Source organism: Microcaecilia unicolor, chromosome 3, assembly GCF_901765095.1.
Source record: "Microcaecilia unicolor chromosome 3, aMicUni1.1, whole genome shotgun sequence".
Classification (NCBI taxonomy): Eukaryota; Metazoa; Chordata; class Amphibia; order Gymnophiona; family Siphonopidae; genus Microcaecilia; species Microcaecilia unicolor.
The window spans coordinates 147,734,050-147,755,032 of NC_044033.1; the positions used below are offsets into that span (position 1 = coordinate 147,734,050).

At 43.0% G+C, this 20,983-nt stretch overlaps 1 protein-coding gene across 4 annotated transcripts in view; it reads left to right on the forward strand.

The window, feature by feature from the left end:
• Positions 1-20,983, forward strand: part of CCDC88A (coiled-coil domain containing 88A) — a 552,486-nt gene that overhangs the window by 179,961 nt on the left and 351,542 nt on the right. For all 4 annotated transcript variants that reach the window (XM_030196448.1, XM_030196447.1, XM_030196444.1 and 1 more), the window contains 2 exons: positions 5,602-5,742; positions 16,018-16,187. In XM_030196448.1, the coding sequence (XP_030052308.1) occupies positions 5,602-5,742; positions 16,018-16,187 (311 nt within the window). The remainder of the gene's footprint in view (positions 1-5,601; positions 5,743-16,017; positions 16,188-20,983) is intronic.

Consider the following 20,983-nt stretch of genomic DNA (forward strand, 5'->3'; position numbering starts at 1 on the left):
GCAACCGGACCATCTCGGGTACCGATACCCACGCTTGGTGTATCCAGTGCCTTGGGCCCAACCAAAGCCCAGCCACTTGCAGTCTGTGTCTTCGCATGAAGAAACGGACCCAAGCGTCTCGAGAAGCCCAACGAGAGAAGTTTTTTGGGGTTCGGTCCGGTCCTTCGACATCGGTACTGAGGTCGGCGGCGTTGACATAGACATCGAGGGACGCATCGACGTCGGGAGCGAAGGTAATGGCTGCGGAACGACCAACTCGTCGGACCCGGCCCCGAGGAGACGTGAGGATTTCACGTCTTCTTCGGTACCGAGGAGTCTTGATGACGGGCGTCGAGCAAAATTGAAGAAGCACCGTCATCGCTCTTCTTCGAGATACGGTGCCGGGAGCTCCGGGGAGTTGAGGGATTTGGCACCCGAGAAGCCTCGCCGCCAAGAAGATCGCTCTCCCTCTATTCAGGAGGTGCTGATGCATCAGTGTAGCAGCCCGGTACCTGCTACCGAGCCGCGACAGATTCTGCCACCGGCTCCATTACCAACCCCGCAGCCTTGTCCAACGGTGGCTCTCGATGAGTGCATCAGGGCCCTGCTTCCAGAGCTTCTGGAAGGCTTGCTGCACCAGTCTGCTTCGGTGTCAGGGGTGCTTGCGCCTTCCATACCATCTGTTGCAGCGGCATCTGGCCCTTTGATTGTGGTGAAGTCCCTGACCTCGGTGCTGCCTGCGGTATTGGTGTTGGCTGCCACCCAGGTCGACTCCCCTTTGACATTTGTGGAGGAAGCTTCACCGGAGTCCAGGCGGGCGTCGACTTCTCAGCACCACCATCGAGGACGTCGTTCCTTGGCGTCGAGGCAGGTACAGTTTCGTACTGCTCTGAGGGATGTCTTGTCCGATACTGAAGATGAGTGTTCATGGGAGGAAGAGGAGGATCCCAGGTACTTTTCTTCTGACGAGTCCTATGGGATTCCTTCTGAACCTTCCCCTCCACTAGAAAGGAGACTTTCTCTACCAGAGAGTCTATCCTTCACCTCCTTTGTCCGGGAAATGAGTGCAGCTATTCCCTTCCCGATGGATGTTGAGGATGAGCCCAGGGCTGAGATGCTTGAGGTCCTGGATTATCCTTCTCCGCTTAGAGAAGCTGCAATGGCTCCGTTGCATAATATACTGAAGGAAGTCCTTATGTGAAACTGGTTGTTCCCTCTGTCTAATCCCATGATCCCGAAAAAGACTGAATCCTAATATTGGATCCACGGGGAGCCTGGATTGATGAGGTCTCAGCTACCTCATGGTGGTGGACTCCGCTCTCAAAAGAGCCAAAAGTACTAGGGACTATGCCTTGGCGCCCCCAGGCAGAGAATCTAGAACCTTGGACTCTTTTGGGAGGAAGATATATCAGGCCGCTATGCTCGTTGCCAAAATCCAGACATACCAGCTCTTCACGAGCATCCACTTGCAGAACTCGGTGAGGCAACTGTCTAGCTTGGTTGATGCACTCCCCCTGGAGCAGGCCGAGCCTTTTCGCCAGGTGGTCAGGCAGCAGAAGGTGTGTCGAAAATTCCTGGCCAGGGGTGCATTCGACACTTTTGATGTAGCATCCAGGATCGCTGCCCAAGGTATAGTGATGCGCAGACTCTCAGGGCTGCATGTCTCTGACCTGGATCATTCGGTCCAGCAGCGGATGGCGGATGTTCCTTGCCCGGGGGGGGGGGGGGGGATAACCTTTTTGGTGAGAAAGTAGAGGATCTGGTTGACCAGCTCAAGAAGAACAATGATGCTATGGATTCTCTGTCCCGCCGGGCGTCTTCTGCTACTACCTCCTCATCTTGGAGGTATTTTGGAGGGAAGAGGAGCGTTACCTATTCCTATGCTAGGCGTAGGTACACTCCTGCTTCTCGGCAGCCTGTCCAGGCTCCGTCCCATTGCGCTCGTTCTCGTCAACAGCTTGCGCCTAAGGCCTCTGCAGCTTCCCAGCAAAAGCAGGGGATGGGCTTTTGACTGGCTCCAGTTCAGCATAGCTTCAGTAAAAGTGTCCATTCCAGACGACTTGCTGGTTGGAGGGAGGTTGATATTTTTTCACCAAAGGTGGCCTCTCATAACCTCCAACCGATAGGTTCTTCAAATAATCCGGTCAGGATACACCCTCAATCTAGAATCCAAACCTCCAAATTGGCCTCTGGGAGCTCATTCTTAAAGTTCCCAGCACAAACAAGTACTTTGCAGAGGAACTCTCCGCCCTTCTGAAGGCCCAAGTGGTCGAACCCGTTCCACCAGGGGAAGAAGGGCTGGGATTCTATTCCAGGTACTTCCTTTTGCAAAGGAAAACAGGGGGGATGAGTCCCATCCTAGGCCTAAGGGCCATGAATAAATTTCTTGTCCGAGAAAAGTTCAGGATGGTTTCCCTAGGCACCCTTTTTCCCATGATTCAGGAAAACGATTGGCTATGCTCTCTGGACTTAAAGGATCCTTACACACACATCTCGGTACTTCCAGCTCACAGGAAGCATCTTCGATTTCGGCTGTGAACACAGCACTTTCAGTACCGTGTTCTTTCTTTTAGCCTGGTGTCTGCGCACAGAGTGTTTACCAAATGCCTAGCTGTAGTCGTAGCGTCGCTACGCAGACTGGGAGTGCATGTGTTTCCTTATCTCGACGATTGGCTGGTGAAGAGCACCTCGAAGGAGGGTGCTCTGGAGTCCATGCGAATGACTATTTGGGTGCTAGAGCTACTGGGGTTCATCATAAATTATCCCAAGTCCCATCTCACCCCAGTCCAAACTTTGGAATTCATTGGAGCCTTGTTGAACACTCAGACAGCGCGAACTTATCTTCTCGAGACAAGGCCAGACAACCTTCTGTCCCTGGTGTCCATGGTTCGAGCTTCTCACCAGGTCACGGCTCGGCAGATGTTGAGACTTCTGGGGTATATGGCTTCCACAGTTCATGTCACGCCTTTGGCACATCTACATATGAGATCAGCTCAATGGACCCTAGCGTCCTAGTGGTTTCAAGCTGCGGGGGATCTAGAGGATGTAATCCAACTGTCCACCGGCTTTCGAAATTCTCTTCAGTGGTGGACGATTCGATCCAATTTGACCATGGGACGACCATTCCAAGTTCCTCAGCCACGAAAAGTGCTGACGACGGATTCATCTCTCCTGAGGTGGGGAGCTCATGTAGATGGGCTCCACACTGAGGGAGCCTGGTTGTAGGCCTTCTGTATGCGTATCCTCCCATAGCTCTAGTAGGGAAGACTTTGCTGAAACTCAAGCAAGACTGCGGAACCATGATCCTGATTGCACCCTTTCTGTCCGCATCAGATCTGGTTCCTTCTTCTTCTGGAGTTGTCCTCCGAAGAACCGCGGAGATTGGACTGTTTTCCAACCCTCATCACTCAGAACGAGGGGTCGCTTCTACATCCCGACCTCCAGTCTCTGGCTCTCACAGCCTGGATGTTGAGAGCTTAGAATTCACCTCTTTGGGTTTTTTGGAGGGCGTCTCCCGAGTCTTGCTTGCTTCTATAAAAGATTCCACGAAGAAGTGTTAGTTTTTCAAATGGAGGAGGTTTGCCATCTGGTGTGACAGCAAGGCCCTAGATCCTCTTTCTTGTCCTTCATTGACCTTGCTTGAATACCTTCTACATTTGTCAGAGTCTGGTCTCAAGACCAACTCCGTAAGAGTTCAGTGAATCCAGACTGCCCCAATTTGACTGCCCCGATCGGACCGACCGTTCACTTGTCTATTAGATTGTAAGCTCTTTGAGCAGGGACTGTCTCTCTTTGTTAAATTGTACAGCGCTACGTAACCCTAGTAGCGCTCTAGAAATGTTAAGTAGTAGTAGTAGTAGTTCACCTTAGTGCGATTAGTGCTTATCATCGCTGTGTAGAGGGTAAGCCTATCTCTGGACAGCCTTTAGTTGTTCGCTTCATGAGAGGTTTGCTTTTATCAAAGCCCCCTGTCAAACCTCCACCAGTGTCATGGGATTTCAACGTTGTTCTCACCCAGCTAATGAAAGCTCCTTTTGAGCCACTGAATTCCTGCCATCTGAAGTACTTGAACTGGAAGGTCATTTTCTTGGTGTCTGTTACTTCAGCTCGTAGAGTCTGAGCTTCAGGCCTTGGTAGTGCATGCACCTTATATCAAGTTCCATCACAACAGAGTAGTCCGCACGCACCCTAAGTTCCTGCCAAAGGTGGTGTCAGATTTCCATCTGAACCAGTCAATTGTCTTGCCAGCATTCTTTCCCCGTCCTCATACCCACCCTGGCGAAAGCAGTTTGCACACCTTGGACTGCAAGAGAGCATTGGCCTTTTACGTGGAGAGGACAAAGCCCTTTAGACAGTCCACCCAGTTGTTTGTTTCTTTCAATCCCAACAGGAGGGGAGTCGCCATCGGAAAACGCACAATCTCAAATTGGCTAGCAGATTGCATATCCTTCACTTACGCCCAAACTGGGCTGACTCTGGAGGGCCATGTCATGGCTCACAATGTTAGAGCCATGGCTGCGTCAGTAGCTCACTTAAAGTCAGCCTCCATTGAGGAGATTTGCAAGGCTGCAATGTGGTCATCAGTCCACACGTTCACATCTCACTACTGCTTCCAGCAGGATACCCGATGTGACATTCAGTTTGGGCAGTCGGTGCTACAGAATCTGTTCGGGGGTTTAGAATGCAACTCCACCCCCCTAGGCCCATTTTTGTTCTGTTCCAGGCTGCACTCTCAGTTAGTTGTTTATGGTTTCAGGTCAATCTATGTTATGTCCTTGCCGTTATGAGGCCCAGTTGACCAGTGTTCATTATTTTGAGTGAGCCTGGTTGCTAGGGATACCCCACATGTGAGAACAAGCAGCCTGCTTGTTCTCGGAGAAAGCAAAGATACATACCTGTAGCAAGTATTCTCTGAGGACAGCAGGCTGATTGTTCTCACAAACCGCCCACCTCCCCTTTGGAGTTGTTGTTTGTTTATTATTTGGGATCGCCTGCCTTGCATTTATGTACTATTCCACTTATGACTGTTGTTCTAGAATAGTATTTACATACCCTGCTGGAACTTCTGCAAGTAAGTGTGTACTTAAGTACTAGAATTCTGTGCATTCATGTGTGCAAGGGGCAGGTAAATATAGGTGCCCAGTTATAGAGTAGCCTTCACATGTATAACTAAGCATTTTAAATTAGGATTGCTTTTTTGCAGGCCTAAATTAAACTGGTTAGCTATATGGATAGTAGCTGTGAATCCCTGGTATCTGTTGCTCCACCTATCTCTACCCTGGCATTATCTGAATAGTTCTGTGGCACTTAGGATTTTATTGACACTAGCTGGATAATGCCACTAAAAATCCATAGATATTACATGTTTATTTTTGACCACTAAATATATATCAGTTTGCATATCAGGTTTGCAGATTTCATCTTTGTAGTGAGTACTATGTACTGCTGCTTTAAGCATGCTAATAAAATTTCATATAAAATGAGGCATAGTATTCTTTTTTGTAGTAAGTAGTTGCAGTGTTTCTATATTTATTCCTATTTTGTTGTCAACATTTAGTATTGTCAAATTTTTTTGTCAAAATTTAATTATGTACTTAATGTTGATCATTCTGTTTTCCAAAGGTAACTCATAATCAGGAAAATGTGTTCGACCTGCAATTATTGGATGCTGCAGATTTGTCATCAGAGGATCTTGAGTCACTTTTGAGAAATACAATATTCCATTTAAAAAGACTTGTAGATGAGAGAGATGAACACAGAGAGGTATGAACACATTTCAGTATTTGTTTCAGTCAAACCATGTTAATATTTAACTTCAATACTGGGTTTCACATAAATCATTTTCTGTCTTAACCAGTTCCCAATCGAGAGCATTGTCTCCTATTCTTTGGTTTATTTATTCAGGAGTCTGTCATGAGAGACTTTGCCAAAAGCTTTCTGAAAATTTATTTACACTACATAAACTCTCATGTTTATCCACATAATTCTTTCAAAATGATGTGTACTTCAAATTATTTTACAAGTTCATATTTACATGATCCAAAGATCTGACTTGTTACCATATAATTGAGGATGAGACCTTGTTCAAGGAGCTGTAAAATTACAATGATTTAATCTGGATCTATTTAAAGTCTTTGAGGGAGGTAGGTGGTTATCTTACTTATCATAGGCTCTTTTTGAAAACTTAACAAAAGTGAATATTCTACAGTTAGTTAATGAACTCACACCCCAGACTTAGGGGCCCTTTTACTAAGGTGCGTATGCACCTATGCGCGTCTGATGCGCGTGAGTTTGGAACTGCTGCCTGGCTACCGCGTGCCTCAGGCGGTAATTTCATCTTTTACGCGTGTCGGATATGCGTTGCAGAAAATATTTATTATTTTCTACCGCATGTCGCTAACCAGGCAGTAATCGGCAGTGCATGCATGCTGACAATTACCGCCCGGTTAACGCATGAGACCTTACCGCTAAGTCAGTTGTTGGTGGTGATGAGGTCTTAGGCCCAAAATGGACATGTGCCAATTTTTATTTTGCCGCACATCCATTTTCGTCCAAGAAAAGCCCTTTTTTGCAGGAACACTGAAAAATGGACCTGCGCACATTCAATACATGTGCCTACAACAGCGCAGGCCATTTTTCGGAGCACCTTAGTAAAATGACCCCTTAGTGATAAGCAACCTTCAGATAGGGAGAACTTCTATTAGATGTTCAAGCTTAGGTATTGTGGACTCAGATTCAATAATACTGTCAGCTCAGTTGTTCACAGACCAACATTAAAATACCACTGTGTAAAAACAGGCTTATTTCCATAGTAATTTCTGTAGAGTTCTCATTTTGATTCTGTGGTTTGTCAGATGTTGACTTTTATACTTTTGGTAACTTGTCTGACTTTTGAAGGAGAAAATGTTTGGAAAAACTCAGGCTGCAGTAGTGTCCCGTAACAGCCATATTTTTTGGACTAAAACACAGTAAAGCTGTTGTGAGGTCTACTTATCCATGAAAGTGCTTTTTTAATCAGAATATTTTGCCTTTTTACAATGAGTCAGGTGTCTAATTTACTATGCTACTATGGGGCTCATTTTCAAAGCATTTAGACTTAGGTTACTATCCAGCTTATAATCGAAAGACAAAAACGCCTATATTGCGACCTAAATCGGGAGATAGGCGTTTATCTCCCAAAAACGAATAACGCGGTATAATCGAAAGCCGAACTTGGACGTTTTCAACTGCACTCCATCGCGGAAGCGTACAAAGTTGACGGGGGCGTGTTGAAGGCGTGGTGAAGGCGGAACTGGGGCGTGGTTATCGGCCAATCAGAGATGGGCGCCTTTCACCGATAATGGGAAAAAAAATGCGTTTTTAGCGAGAATTTAGGGCACTTTTCCTGGACCCTGTTTTTCCACGAAGAAGGCCCCAAAAAGTGCCCTAAATGACCAGATAACCACTGGAGGGAATCGGGGATGACCTCCCCTGACTCCCCCAGTGGTCACAAACCCCCTCCCACCACAAAATATGCCGTTTCACAACTGTTTATTTTCACCCTCAAATGTCATACCCACCTCCCTGGCAGCAGTATGCAGGTCACTGGAGCAGTTATTAGGGGGTGCAATGGACTTCAGGCAGGTGGACCCAGGCCCATCCCTCCCCTACCTGTTACAATTGTGCTGCTTAATGCTTATTAGTCGTCCAACCCCCCCAAACCCACTGTACCCACATGTAGGTGCCCCCCTTCACCCCTTAGGGCTATAGTAATGGTGTAGACTTGTGGGCAGTGGGTTTTGAGGGGGATTTGGGGGGCTCAACACACAAGGGAAGGGTGCTATGCACCTGGGAGCTCTTTTACCTTTTTTTTTTGTTTTTGTAAAAGTGCCCCCTAGGGTGCCCGGTTGATGTCCTGGCATGTGAGGGGGGACAGTGCACTACGAATCCTGGCCCCTCCCACGAACAAATGCCTTGGATTTATTTGTTTTTGAGCTGGGCGCTTTCATTTTCCATTATCACTGAAAAACAAAAACGCCCAGCTCACAAATTGTCGAATAAAACATGGACGTCTATTTTTTTCGAAAATACGGTTCGGTCCGCCCCTTCACGGACCCGTTCTCGGAGATAAACGCCCATGGAGATAGACGTTTTCGTTCAATTATGCCCTTCCACGTAACTATGGAACTTTGTAAGTCTAAGTGTTTTGAAAATATGCCTCCATGTATGTTATTGTAATTAACTTCTATACAGAACATCATCCTTAAATCTCTTAACTAGTATTATTTTACAGTATGCTTGCCCTATGATGCAAATAGAACTGCATAATAAAACATCAGAGATTTAAATTAGACCCATGGATGCCTCATGTTGGAGTTTTAATCTGAACTTTTGAAGTGTGGTTGGCCTTATCAATCTATAGACTTTTCCTGTTATTTATTCTTTAGCATACACAGTTCTTCACAGGATATAGAAGAGCTGAGGTTGCAGTACTTGAAGAAGCTGGGACTGACAAACATACATACATAGTAAACAAGCAAACATCTTATACATGCCAAACAATAAAAATAGCCAGGGCAGTTTTTGGAAGCCATCTGCTTGGGTAGAGAGTGATTTACCCGGGTAAACCGACTATCTAAAAATTGCATAGCCCGTAGCCAACTGAAATTATACTTAGGGGTCAACAACACATGTGCTGTAGTTGAATGAAAATTGGTCTAGCTAGGAGAGAGAAATAACAGAATACATTTGCAAATCTATAGGTGAAACAGGATTGTGCAAAAAAAAAAAATGTGTAGAAAGTGTACTTTCAGAAAAGCAGATGTAGATTTCGTTAGGTGCTTTTCTTCAGAGCAGATTCCATGGGGAAAGTCTGTTCGTAGTTAACCTTTAATAACTGGTGCAAAGATTATGGGTAAAATTATCCACAAATTTGCATCTGTGTTCCCAGTTTTGAAAATTGCCCTCAAAATGTGCTTTACTTAAGCAGTAGTCTCTTATGTTTTGCTCTAGCAAACACTTCAAAGGGTTGTCATTAGTAAGCTATAAACCATATATATATGTGGAATGTATATGTGCATATATGTGAGATATATGGAGATGTACAAACAAAACAAAATGTGACTGTGATAAGGGAAATAAATTGTATTAAAACATTCTAGCCTCCGTGGGTGGTGATTTTGTTGATGGAGGTATGGAGGTGATTATTCTTATCTAGGGAGCTATAAGAATCCAAGGTCTATAAATGTTTGTCTAGAAACTAGAGGGGGGATGTTCAGTGACCTCCCAATTCAGAGTCCATTGAGGGTTTTGTGGGATGAATAGGCTTTGGGAGGAAAGGGGGGTTCAGTTGGGGATTTAATTTTGTTTTTCATATTGAAAATGGTGATACTGGATTTTATTGTTTTGGATGCTACAATATTTTATTATTTTGCAACGTTAGTGTTGCTATCTGGACATGCTGTTGTCCTTTTATGTATTTTTTTTCAGCAATAAAAATTGTTTGAAAGAAAAAAATCCCATTCCAACCAACCAATATAAATTATCAACTAGTTATGGAACCCTCACCTCATCTACTTAGGCAGTGGTTTGACAAGTGTGGAGTGGCAATTTCATCTACAGTGCATAGAAGATGCCTGGAATTTGGATTGAGGGGATGGATGTAAAGCAAGAAGAAAGCAGTTGTTCCCAGAGGCACAGGGGAAGTGCAATCCCTAGTATACAATGAAGTACTCAAAATGTATTTGCGAGATGTGGTAAAAGGTACCTGTAAGACTTAAGAGCATAAGGGTTACCTCTCCAGGCCAGACCCAAGGGTCCATCTAGCCCAGTATCCTGTTTCAAACAGTGACCAGTCAGGTCAAAAATACCAGGTAGAATTCTGAAAAGTATCATGATTCCATGCTACTTATCCCTTGGTTTAGCTTAATAATGGTTTATGGACTTTTTCTCCAGTAATTTGTCCTCGATTTCAGTGGCCTAATAGTGGGGAGAGGGTGTTTGTAATTGACGATTGTCCATAGTTTCTGGAGGATGTCTAAATAATAAATACAAAAATCATAAGAAAAAACAAATTAATGTATAAATGATAAAATTGCTGTAAGTGATTTAACATAAAAGTGAATGTAAAATAAATGTTAAAATTCAGTAATTTTTTAGTCTGTTTCTGAAATCTGTTCAGTTGGAATTCATTGTATTAAGGGTAGACTGTATTTTCTCCTATTTGTTTTAAATGTGCTATTGTATAACTTAATGGACTGTCCTCTACTCTTTGTTCTTTCTGAAAGAGTAAATGATCAATTCACATTTACCCATTCCATTATATTCAGGATTTCATAGACCTCTATCATATCTGTACTCATCTGTCTCGAAGCTGAAGAGCCCTAACCTCTTTAGCCTTTCCTCATATGACAGTTGTTTTGTCTCCTTAACCATTTTGGTTGCCCTTCTTTGTACCTTTTCCAGTGGTACTATATCTTTTTGGAGATGCAGCAACCAGATTTGCACCCAATACTCTGTGTGGTCTCACCATGGAGCGATACAGAAGCATTATGATTTATTTTTAAAATTCTCTATTTCTTTCCTAATAATTCCTAACATTCTAACATAACATAGTAAGTGATGGCAGATAAAGACCTATGGTCCATCCAGTCTGCCCAACAAGATATAAAGTATGGCATATCAAGTAAAATGATTTTATGTATACCTGAGTTTGATTTGTCCTTGCCATTCTCAAGGCACAGACCATATAAGTCTTCCCAGCTCTCTTCTTGTACTAAAAGTTCTGAAGCTAATGTCAAAGCCCCTTAAAATTTACACTCAAGCCCATCCATATTTATTCAGTCACCCAATTACCAACGTCGCCACCCAATCTCCGCTAAGATTCTGTGGATCCATTTCTTCTAAACAGGATTCCTTTGTGTTTATCCCATGCATGTTTGAATTCCTTTACCGTTCCCATCTCCACCACCTCCCGTGGAAGGGCATTCCTCGTATCCACCACCCTCTCTGTGAAAAAATACTTCCTGACATTATTCCTGAGTCTTCCCCCTTCAACCTCAATTCATGTCCTCTAGTTCTGCCACTTTCCCGTCTCCAGAAAAGGTTTGTTTGCGGATTAATACCTTTCAAATATTTGAACATCTGTATCATGTCACCCCTGTTTCTCCTTTCCTCCAAAGTATACATGTTCAGGTTGGCAAGTCTCTCCTCATATGGTTTGCAACGTAAATCCCATACCATTTTTGTAGCTTTTCTTTGCACCGCTTCCAGTCTTTTTACATCCTTAGCTAGATACAGCCTCCAAAACTGAAGACAATACTCCAAGCGGGGACTTCAACAGTGACCCGTAGAGAGGCATCAACACCTCCTTTCTTCTACTGGTTCTGTTTGCTTTTTGGCCACCACCACACATTGAGAAGAGGATTTCAATTGTATTGTCCACAATGACACGTAAATCCTTTTTCCTGGGTGATGACTCCAAGTGTGGAAGTTAGCATCGTGTTATAATTTGGGTTATTCTTCCCAATGTGCATTGTTTTGTGACTCCTAATGTGGAAGTTAATATCGTGTTATAATTTGGGTTATTCTTTCCAATGTGCATCGTTTTGCACTTGTCCACATTAAATTTCACCTGTCATTTTGATGCCCAGTCTTCCAGACCTCCCAGAGTCCCCCTGTAATTTCTCAGCCTGCATGCAATTTTAACAACTTTGAAAAGTATTGTGTCATCTTCAATCTTTCCTTTTTGCGGCCTTTCTCAGTGAGTACATAGGACATTATCTCTCTTTGTCCCTTTTTCTTCTCTTATTTAGTTTTTTCTTACTTGCTTTTTTTGTATTATTTATTTATTGAAGCCATATGTAGAACTGCAGAACAATGCAAAGAAAGTACAGTACAAAATGTATGACATAATACAAAACCTAGAAATACAACATACATATCGTGTTCTCTAATTCAAGTATTAATATTGTACACATCCCCCATCTCCTTCTCCATTGTCTCCCCCTCCCAACTTCACTTTCCTTCTTCCCTTTTCCCCTTCAACAAAGACCAAGAAGATCCTTGCTCCGAGTTAACTCTTGACCAGAGTGAGAGTAAGTCATCAAATACCTTTATTTTACACAGTACTCATAGAATTTACTAAGCTGCCTGGAAACATCATAGCAAAAAATCCATGGCATATCTTTTAGACCTCCATACTAGTTCAACAAAAGACTCTGTGCCTTTAGAGTTAAGGCCTCCTACAGGGGGGACTAAATTTGTTGAGATAATCTCCATTGCTGGGGCTTATTATTCATCACTCCTATCCTTTCCAATGTGAGCAACCTGTACATTTCATTTTTCCATTGAATAGTTTAAGGTGCATTCTGCTAACACCAGTTAATCAAAATACACTTCCTGCCCAGAAGAAATGTTTTCGAAGGAATAATCTCTCTCCTTGATGCAATCTTTGCACCGTATGCATATCATCGAAAAGTTGCACCTCAGGGGCACGTGGCAACACCACACCCACCAAAGTACCCAAATAAGTGACCAATGTCTGCCAGGAAGACCGAATGAGACCACGAGACCAAACATAAACCCCAAAGAATCTAAGTCTTGGTTACACTTTATACATCATTCATGCTCTGCAATCCCTGCCCAGTATTCCCTTTTTAGAGATATAAAGACACAACAAAAAACTTATACCATTGTTCTTGCAAAGGGACAAAGTACGTAAGTATCTGATGGAGGGAATAGTAGCATTCCAACTTATGAACTCTCTCTCCCTCCCTTTTCTCTCCTCCATAATTCTCAATCCGGTTTCAGACCTAGCTATAATACAGAAACAATACTTACTACCCTAATATTGAATTTCAAGAAGGTAATTAGCACAGGAAGAAGGATTTTATTATTTTTATTTATTTATTGCATTTGTACCCCACATTTTCCTACCTATTTGCAGGCTCAATGTGGCTTACAGAGTGTTGTTATGACAAAGTCATGACAGGATAATGGATATAATCGATGGTAAGCTGAAGATGGATGAGGAATTGGAGAATATGGTGTTTGTTAGGATAGTTTAGGAGGTAAATTTGTGTCTTTAAGGGTTCTTTTTGTAGGCTCTATTGAAGAGATGTGTCTTCAAAGATTTGCAAAAGTTACTTAGATTATCCATGGTTTTTAGGGCTGGGGGTAACCAGTTCCATATCTGTGTACTTCTGTAGGAGAAGGTAGAGGCGTATGCCTGCTTATATTTAAGTCCTTTACAACTGGGGAAATTCAGGTTGAGGAATTTGCGGGCTGATCTTTTGGCGTTTCTGGCCGGTAGGTCCACAAGGTTAAACATGTACAGTGGGGCATCTGCACGGATGATCTTGTGTACGATCATGCAGATCTTGAATTCGATACGTTCCTTGAGTGGAAGCCAGTGAAGTTTCTCTCTTAAGGGTTTTGCACTTTCGTATTTGGTCTTTCCAAATATGAGTCTGGCTGCGGTATTCTGGGCTGTTTGGAGTTTCTTAATAGTTTGTTCTTTGCAGCCAGTGTACAGAGTATTACAGTAGTCCAGGTGACTAATTACCATAGATTGTACCAAGGTACGGAAGATGTTTCTCGGGAAGAAAGGCTTAACTCGAGTAAAACATCTTTTTTGTCGTGTTCTTCACGTGGGTATCGAGAGTGAGGTTTCGGTCGAAGGTAACTCCAAGAATCTTTAGGTTTTCTGATATAGGGAGGGTGCAGTATGGTGTAGTTATAGTAGAGCCCACACTGAGCCCGCAAAAAGGTGGGAAAATGTGGGATACAAATGCAATAAAATAAATAAGTAGAGTAATTGTATGTGTTGTATTGTGAAGTGAGTACTAGGCATTGAGTTTAATTTTACAATTCAAAATAACTAGTACTTCGATGTAGTAGATCACGATATTTTATTAAATATATTGGACCATTTTGGAATTGGGGGTGCAGTGTTGCAGTGGTTCAGCGGATTCCTCAAAACAAGATCTTATAGGGTAGCCTCCCCTTGGTCACCAGATTGTGGCGTACCAAAAGTCTCCCTACTTTCTCCTATCCTTTTTAATGTTATGATGGCATCACTAGGCTCTAAACTAGAAGTGGCTGGATTTAACTCTATTATGCAGATGACGTTCTTTTATATATCTCCTTTGATAAGATTCCTTGGGATAATTTGAGATGTCATAAGTAAAATAAAACCCTCTTGATACTACATAATAACAATCATAGTCTCTCTGCTATTTCCCCGTCTATCAAATCAGTTGTCCATTGAGCCACTATATCATCATATTCCCTGGGAGGAACAAAACTTTGAACTGCTTTGTATAAAAGGGTAATATTAGTTTTGGATTCTTTTTCTATCAAAAAAAAAATCTCTTCCGAAACCTCATCTTTTAGTTTTTCTGCAGGTAAAGAGTATATTGTCACGCTCAGCCGCCAGATCCGCACCACTCTTTCTCAGTCTCTTCCTTTCTTTACCAAGCACGCCCTTCACTCCCGAGTCGACAGTCTGCAATCAGGGTCTCCGGACAACAGGCAAATCACCAGAAGTGCTTTATTATCTCCTGAGTACATTTACTCTGCTTTAAGGCTTCACAGGCCTTTCCCTCTCCTCAGTGTAGCTCCACTTTTAAACACAGTTCATTGGAGCCCTGCTTGCAATATAGTTCAGCTTGGGCCTGCTTTCCACACAGTTCACTTTGGCCCTGCTTTCAATATGGTTTTCCCCAGCACTGCTTCTAATCCAGTACTTAGTAGCACTGCTCTTTCCCACAGTTAATGAGCACTGCTCACAATTCAGTTCAGTTAGCAATGTTTTCCTCCTCAATTCAGTTTTAGCACTGCTTTCAAACACAGTTTAGTTTAGCATTGCCTTCAAACACAGTTCATCTTAGAAATGAAATTAAACAGTTCAATTCAATGGCAATATGGTCTAAGTCCCTTTCTCACTTTTAGACCTAATGACCCACCTCCCTCATTTGTCAGCACAAAACCACCTGACATCCACCCACCGGGTCAATTCACCAAGGCTTCATTCACTCTCTCCAGTTCAGTTCATAACTCACTTTAAGAGCCCTCCACCAGCACTTCCATTTCCTCCTCATTCTCCCCTCCTTTCTCCTCCTCCAGTTCCATTCTCTCCTCCCCTTCCTCCCGGTCTAGGGGCTCCTCCCTTCCCCCATATGATTCCATCTCCCAATCACACCCCGGCTCCTCCCTCCCTTGCATAGATTCTTCTCCCTTCACCTGATCTGTCTGCTGGTGCTGCACTGCCTTCTGGGGCTTGTAGTTTCTTAGCTCCTGGCTTCTCTGACGTTGCCCTGCCTTCTGGGCTTTGTAGTTCCTTGGTTCTGAATCTCTCTGGTGCTGCACTGCCTTCTGGGGCTTGTAGTTTCTTTGCTCTTCACAATATGTAATGTTGGAGTTGATATTACAGAAATAAATCACACACAGAGTTCTCATGGTCAGGAGACAAGAGCATCCAACTCCTTACATTTCTCTGCTGCATTAATAACATCTTTTACCGTTAACTAGACCTGCCTTCATCCAACATTCTAAATTATGTTGAGTCAGACCTGCTTGAAAATCAGCATTGCCAGTCTGAGGTAATAGGGATGTAATCTGAGGGTCTGTCTCTTTTTGCCAGTAGGAAACAGAGGCATCTGAGTCTCTTTTTGCCAGTAGGAAACAGAGGCATCTGAGTTTGACACAACACAGTAAATTCTCCATAACAGAGGTAGTATTGCTCTACACATTTAGTCAGATTTGGGTCAGTATTAAGAAAGATACAGAAACTTTAAAGCAGAAGTTCTCACAATTGTTTTGGTAGCACTAGAGTATAGTTTACCAGCTCAAGCTGGTGGTTGCATTTGACAAGTTTTTCTAACATACTTAAGTTAGCTGTTGCCAATTCTGTCTTGACTGGCTTGAGAAATGCTGTTTTAAAAAGAGAAAATTTTTTTGTTGAATTTAATTGTATTTCTATATCTGTGGTTTCCTAGAGATATTTCATAATTAAGTATGCTAAATATCTTAATATGGTTTTTTGTTGTTGTTTGTTAGACTATTATAGAACTCTCTGAAGAACGGGACTGTTTACGTTTTCCACCTCATCCCCCAGGTGGACATTCATCTGGTGATTCTCCAGGCATGAGACGTACAGAAAGCAAGCAACACCTGTCAGTGGAGCTGGCAGATGCCAAGGCAAAAATAAGACGACTTAGACAGGAACTGTAAGTACTGTTGCTGGCAAGTAAATATGGCTGAGTGGGTGAGAAGGTAAATTTTTGACAGGCTTTTGTGACCACATGGTGGAGATGCTCTTTATCTAGGTTTTAAAGTATACAGCAAAATAAAGGGTTTAATTTTAAATGGGCCATGGTTTATTTTTTACTTTCACTTTTACAACAGGTCAACAAAGGAACATTGGGCCACATGATCCTGCTCAGCACTAAAAGGATGGATTTTCCAGAGCTTTCTGCAAGGCATAAATCCATTTTACTGCTGATGAATAATAGTTCCCATGCTACTGTGTTTCTGCAGCTCCCTTTAATTTCTCTCTGCCTGCCAGAGCCATGTCTTTACTGACATAACCTAGTTTAGCTATGGCAGTGAGTTATTTAGTTTTAGCTACAAAAAGTGTATTTCCACAGTTAGGTTTTTAGCACATTTTTTTGAAATCATTTATTTATAATTTTTCATTTTACAAGGGTCACTTGCAAACAGTAATACAGAGATGACTGTACATTAATACAATATTAGAGGAAAACAATCTCAACTAGATAAATGGATTATATACAATCTTTCTCTTTCTTAGACCACAAAATAAATAGGGAGAGTGAAACAAGACAAAGGAGATCAATTAAACAACAGTAAACAAAGAAAATGTGATATTAACCTGATTATCCCCAGTTATTATTTATCTGAATTATTATTCCACATTGATCGTCTGGTTGGCTTCTTCAAACCCAAGACGGTGTATAGTCAATTAATTTTATTGGAAGCATACTTATTGTCCAATATTAGTCGAAATAATACACCTGATGTCATTTTTTCTCTTTTAAAACCAGAAATTATTTAACAATACAAACACTTGAATCTCTAATCCAATTCCCACTGATTAAGGTAATCCCAGTTTCACAGGCTTCACTCCTTTTGAATTAATATACTAAGAGGAATCATTTCAGAGGAGAAAACTTTAGGAGTCATACCCGGAACTCTGGGGAAAACAACAATCTCGATATTAATCATCTGTAATAATATTTATTTTGTTCAAACTTTTCTGGTCTATTATCATTTTCAAAATCTTAACCGTTTCCTACTCCTGTAGAACTTCATTTGCTGTATCAATTTTTCATTCTCAAAGGATTTGATTCGATTATCCATGTGGCTCACTAATAAGATTATATCTGAAGCAAAATTATTTACTACCACCGTTAGGTCCTGGTAGTAACCTCCTCGGGAGCCAAAAACTCCAAGCTGATAGCTCTTACGGGTTTAGGAGTGGCACCGCTGACACGGGTTCAGCTGTAAACGACTTCCGTTTCAGCATACACTCCTAACTCACTCCTCCACTCCTTTGGACATGGTGGTTAAATGACTCGGGAGCGATGAAGTTGTTTCCAGGTCCAAGAGCATCGATGCTCCTTCACCGGCGCTAATCAAAGGACTCATCAACCCAATCATCTGTGGGCAGCTCGTCACGCAGCAGTCCCACACTTGCTGCACAGGGGAGAAAACGCTGGTCATTGGTGGCTGACCCCCCCCCCATTGTCCCCTTCCTCTCAGTTAAGGTAACTGCAAATGCAGAGAGGAAATTCCAAGTAAACAAAGACAGAACTTCAGAGGACAGCTGGGCCGTTGAGCGTACAAGCTTCAGGTCACCATCTTTCCACTGTCCCTAGTTTGGGACACTCTTTGTCTGGTTTCTCCTCAGAGGCCTGTTTGATATGGGTAACCCTTCAGCATAGCCCTCTGAGTCATTGAAACACAGAAGCCTCTCCACCACTACAAGGTGGTGTCCCTTCGGAGGGGTTGTTTTGTTTTTAAACATCTCCACTAACAGTATGCACTTGTTGCCCATCATATGATGATAGCTAGCAGATGTCTATGATCAAATTTAGGAGCTATAGTTGATAATAAAGGAATTCCCCCTACAACAAAAATCCTCTCTAACACTGGATTAGCTGAAATGAAAATGTAGCTTGATGCATTACACATACTAAATATGTCGTACTAATGGAGGAAAAAGCCTCAACAGACTCCTCTACAGTAGGCTCACAACCCCATAGATTCATGGAGTGATTGTTGTCATCATTGGCACAAAAAACCTCCACCAGTTGTTAAAAATGTTAAAGTTCACAGGACAAAAAAACGTATCTTTTGTAGGTGCACAGTATCTTCACTCTCTCCACGGCTGACAGTGGCCAAAGTTTTGTCCACTTCGTCAGGGTCTGTGCAACTCACTTCACTTCTGTGGCTTGCCTCTGCATTCTGTGCAAAAGGCAGGCAGTGGTATTTCCCTACTTTATATCTTTGATGTGGAAGGCTAGGATCTTAGTTATATTAAAGGAAAGGAACTATGAAACAGACTGTAGTTCCTATAGACCTGTATCCTTGCTATGCATTGACATCAAAATTGTAGTGAATATTTTAGTAGAGCGGTTGTCCCAGTGCCTCCTATAGGCAACAGTTGAAGATCAAACTTGGTTTATATCAGGTAGGCATGCAGGAGACAATAATACAAGGATTGTCAGTCTAGTGTGGGTAACCAAAAATAGGAGACTGCTCTCAGTGTTACTGGCAATTGATGCTGAAAAGGCTTTTTATAGGGTGGACTGAGGCTTCATGTTACAAGTGCTAGAAAAGGTATGCTTGGGCCCAGACTTTATCATCTGGGTAGCAGATTTGTATTCACAACCAAAGGCATGTGTGAAAATTAATGGCTCATACCTCAGGTCTTCCATTCAGGCAGATAACACACATCAGGGATGCCCTTTCTATTCACCCTTATAATGGAGCCCTTTGTTGAGAGAAGGCAGAAGAATCCACATATAAAGGGAATAAAGTTGGGGGCGGACTCCCATAAAATCATTATTTTTGCATGTGGCAGCATGCTGAGCTGAACCAACTCGCAGTGACAGTCTGTAGTGCAGAAGGAGGGTCAAGATTTTGGGAAAGTGGCTGGATTTTACATAAATATAGATAAGATGGAAGCCCTTAGCATTAATTTGCCTTAGTCAGTAGTGGTTTAAAAAGAGAGGTAGTCCAGGTTGACAAAGACACAGGAATTAAGTTCAACAAACTTGGGGGTCAGCACTCAAGAAAAAGATCTGGGTGCCATTGTTGATAATACTCTGAAATCTTCTTTTCAGTGTGCGGCGGCTGCCAGATGTATTATCCTTGCCCCTGGGGAGGGGAAAACACTTCAGCCCTAGAGGCTGGAATAAGAGAGACAATCAGACTTAGATATAGACACAACCAGTAAAAATCTTATTGGTATCTCACTAAGCCAATACAAAATAATTGTTCTCTCTGGAGCAAGTTGTCACCCAGTAGCCAGACGCAAAGACTGAATAACAAAACTGCTCAGCAAAACCTTCCTAGCCATCTCATATACTGTTGTAAGTTTCGTTTCTCCTATATCATGTGATTTCTCCTAATCTAACTTGTGATCATATATGGATTTTTCTGTTTCTTTCCATTACACAATATAGTAATATACAAAAATGGCAATTTCCTGTATTCTACCATCCTCTCCTACTTGTGTTCATATGCACATTTTGTGGCCACTAAAGCATGCTCACACCATGCCAAAACCATGTAGCAAACTAGTATGAAACATGTGGACCTTAGAGATGGTCGACCTAAATGTTGAGATGGTCGACCTTAGAGATGGTCGTCCCCGGTTTTCGGCCATAATGGAAACCGAGGACGCCCATCTCAAAAACGCCCAAATCCAAGCCATTTGGTTGTGGGAGGAGCCAGCATTTGTACTGCACTGGTCCTCCTGACATGCCAGAACACCAACCAGGCACCCTAGGGGGCACTGCAGTGGACTTCAGAAATTGCTTCCAGGTGCATAGCTCCCTTTACTTGGGTGCTGAGCCCCCCCAACCCCCCCCCCCCCCAAAAAAAAAAACCCACTCCCCACAACTTTACAACAATACCATAGCCCTAAAGGGTGAAGGGGGCACCTACATGTGGGTACAGTGGGTTTCTGGTGGGTTTTGAAGGGCTCACATTTACCACCACAAGTGTAACAGGTAGGGGGGGATGGGCCTGTGTCCGTCTGGCTGAAGTGCACTGCACCCACTGAAACTGCTCCAGGGATCTGCATACTGCTGTGATGGAGCTGGGTATGACATTTGAGGCTGGCAAAAAAGTTATTTAAGTTTGTTTTTTTTTTGAGGGTGGGAGGGAGTTAGTGACCACTGGGGGGAGTAAGGGGAGGTCATCCCCGATTCCCTCCGGTGGTCATCTGGTCAGTTCGGGCACCTTTTTGAGGCTTGGTTATGAAAAAAAAGTAAAGTCGATCAAGTGCTCGTCAGGGACACCCTTCTTTTTTCCATTATCAGCTAAGGATGCCCATCTGTTAAGCACGCCCCAGTTCTGCCTTTGCTACACCTCCAACATGCCCCCGTGAACTTTGGTCATCCCCGCGACGGAAAGCAGTTGAGGGCGCCCAGTATCGGCTTTTGATTATGCCGATTTGGGCAACCCTGAGAGAAGGACGCCCATCTCCTGATTTGTATGGCTGTCCTTATATTTTTGATAGGACTGCTTTATATGTGATCATATCTGCCTGGATAGCTATTCGGCTTTGGGGGGTTGGGGGGGGGGGGGGGGAATGGCTTCAAAAACTTGGAAGATTTGATAGCAGTAGTTCAGACTTCAACACTCAAAATTATTGCCTTTGCCTAACATTCTTGGATAGAATGACAATTCAGAAAAATTAGAACCAACAAATTAATAAGCCCCACTATCTTTTGAGTCATACAAAACTCTGATGGGGTACATTATCTAGTAA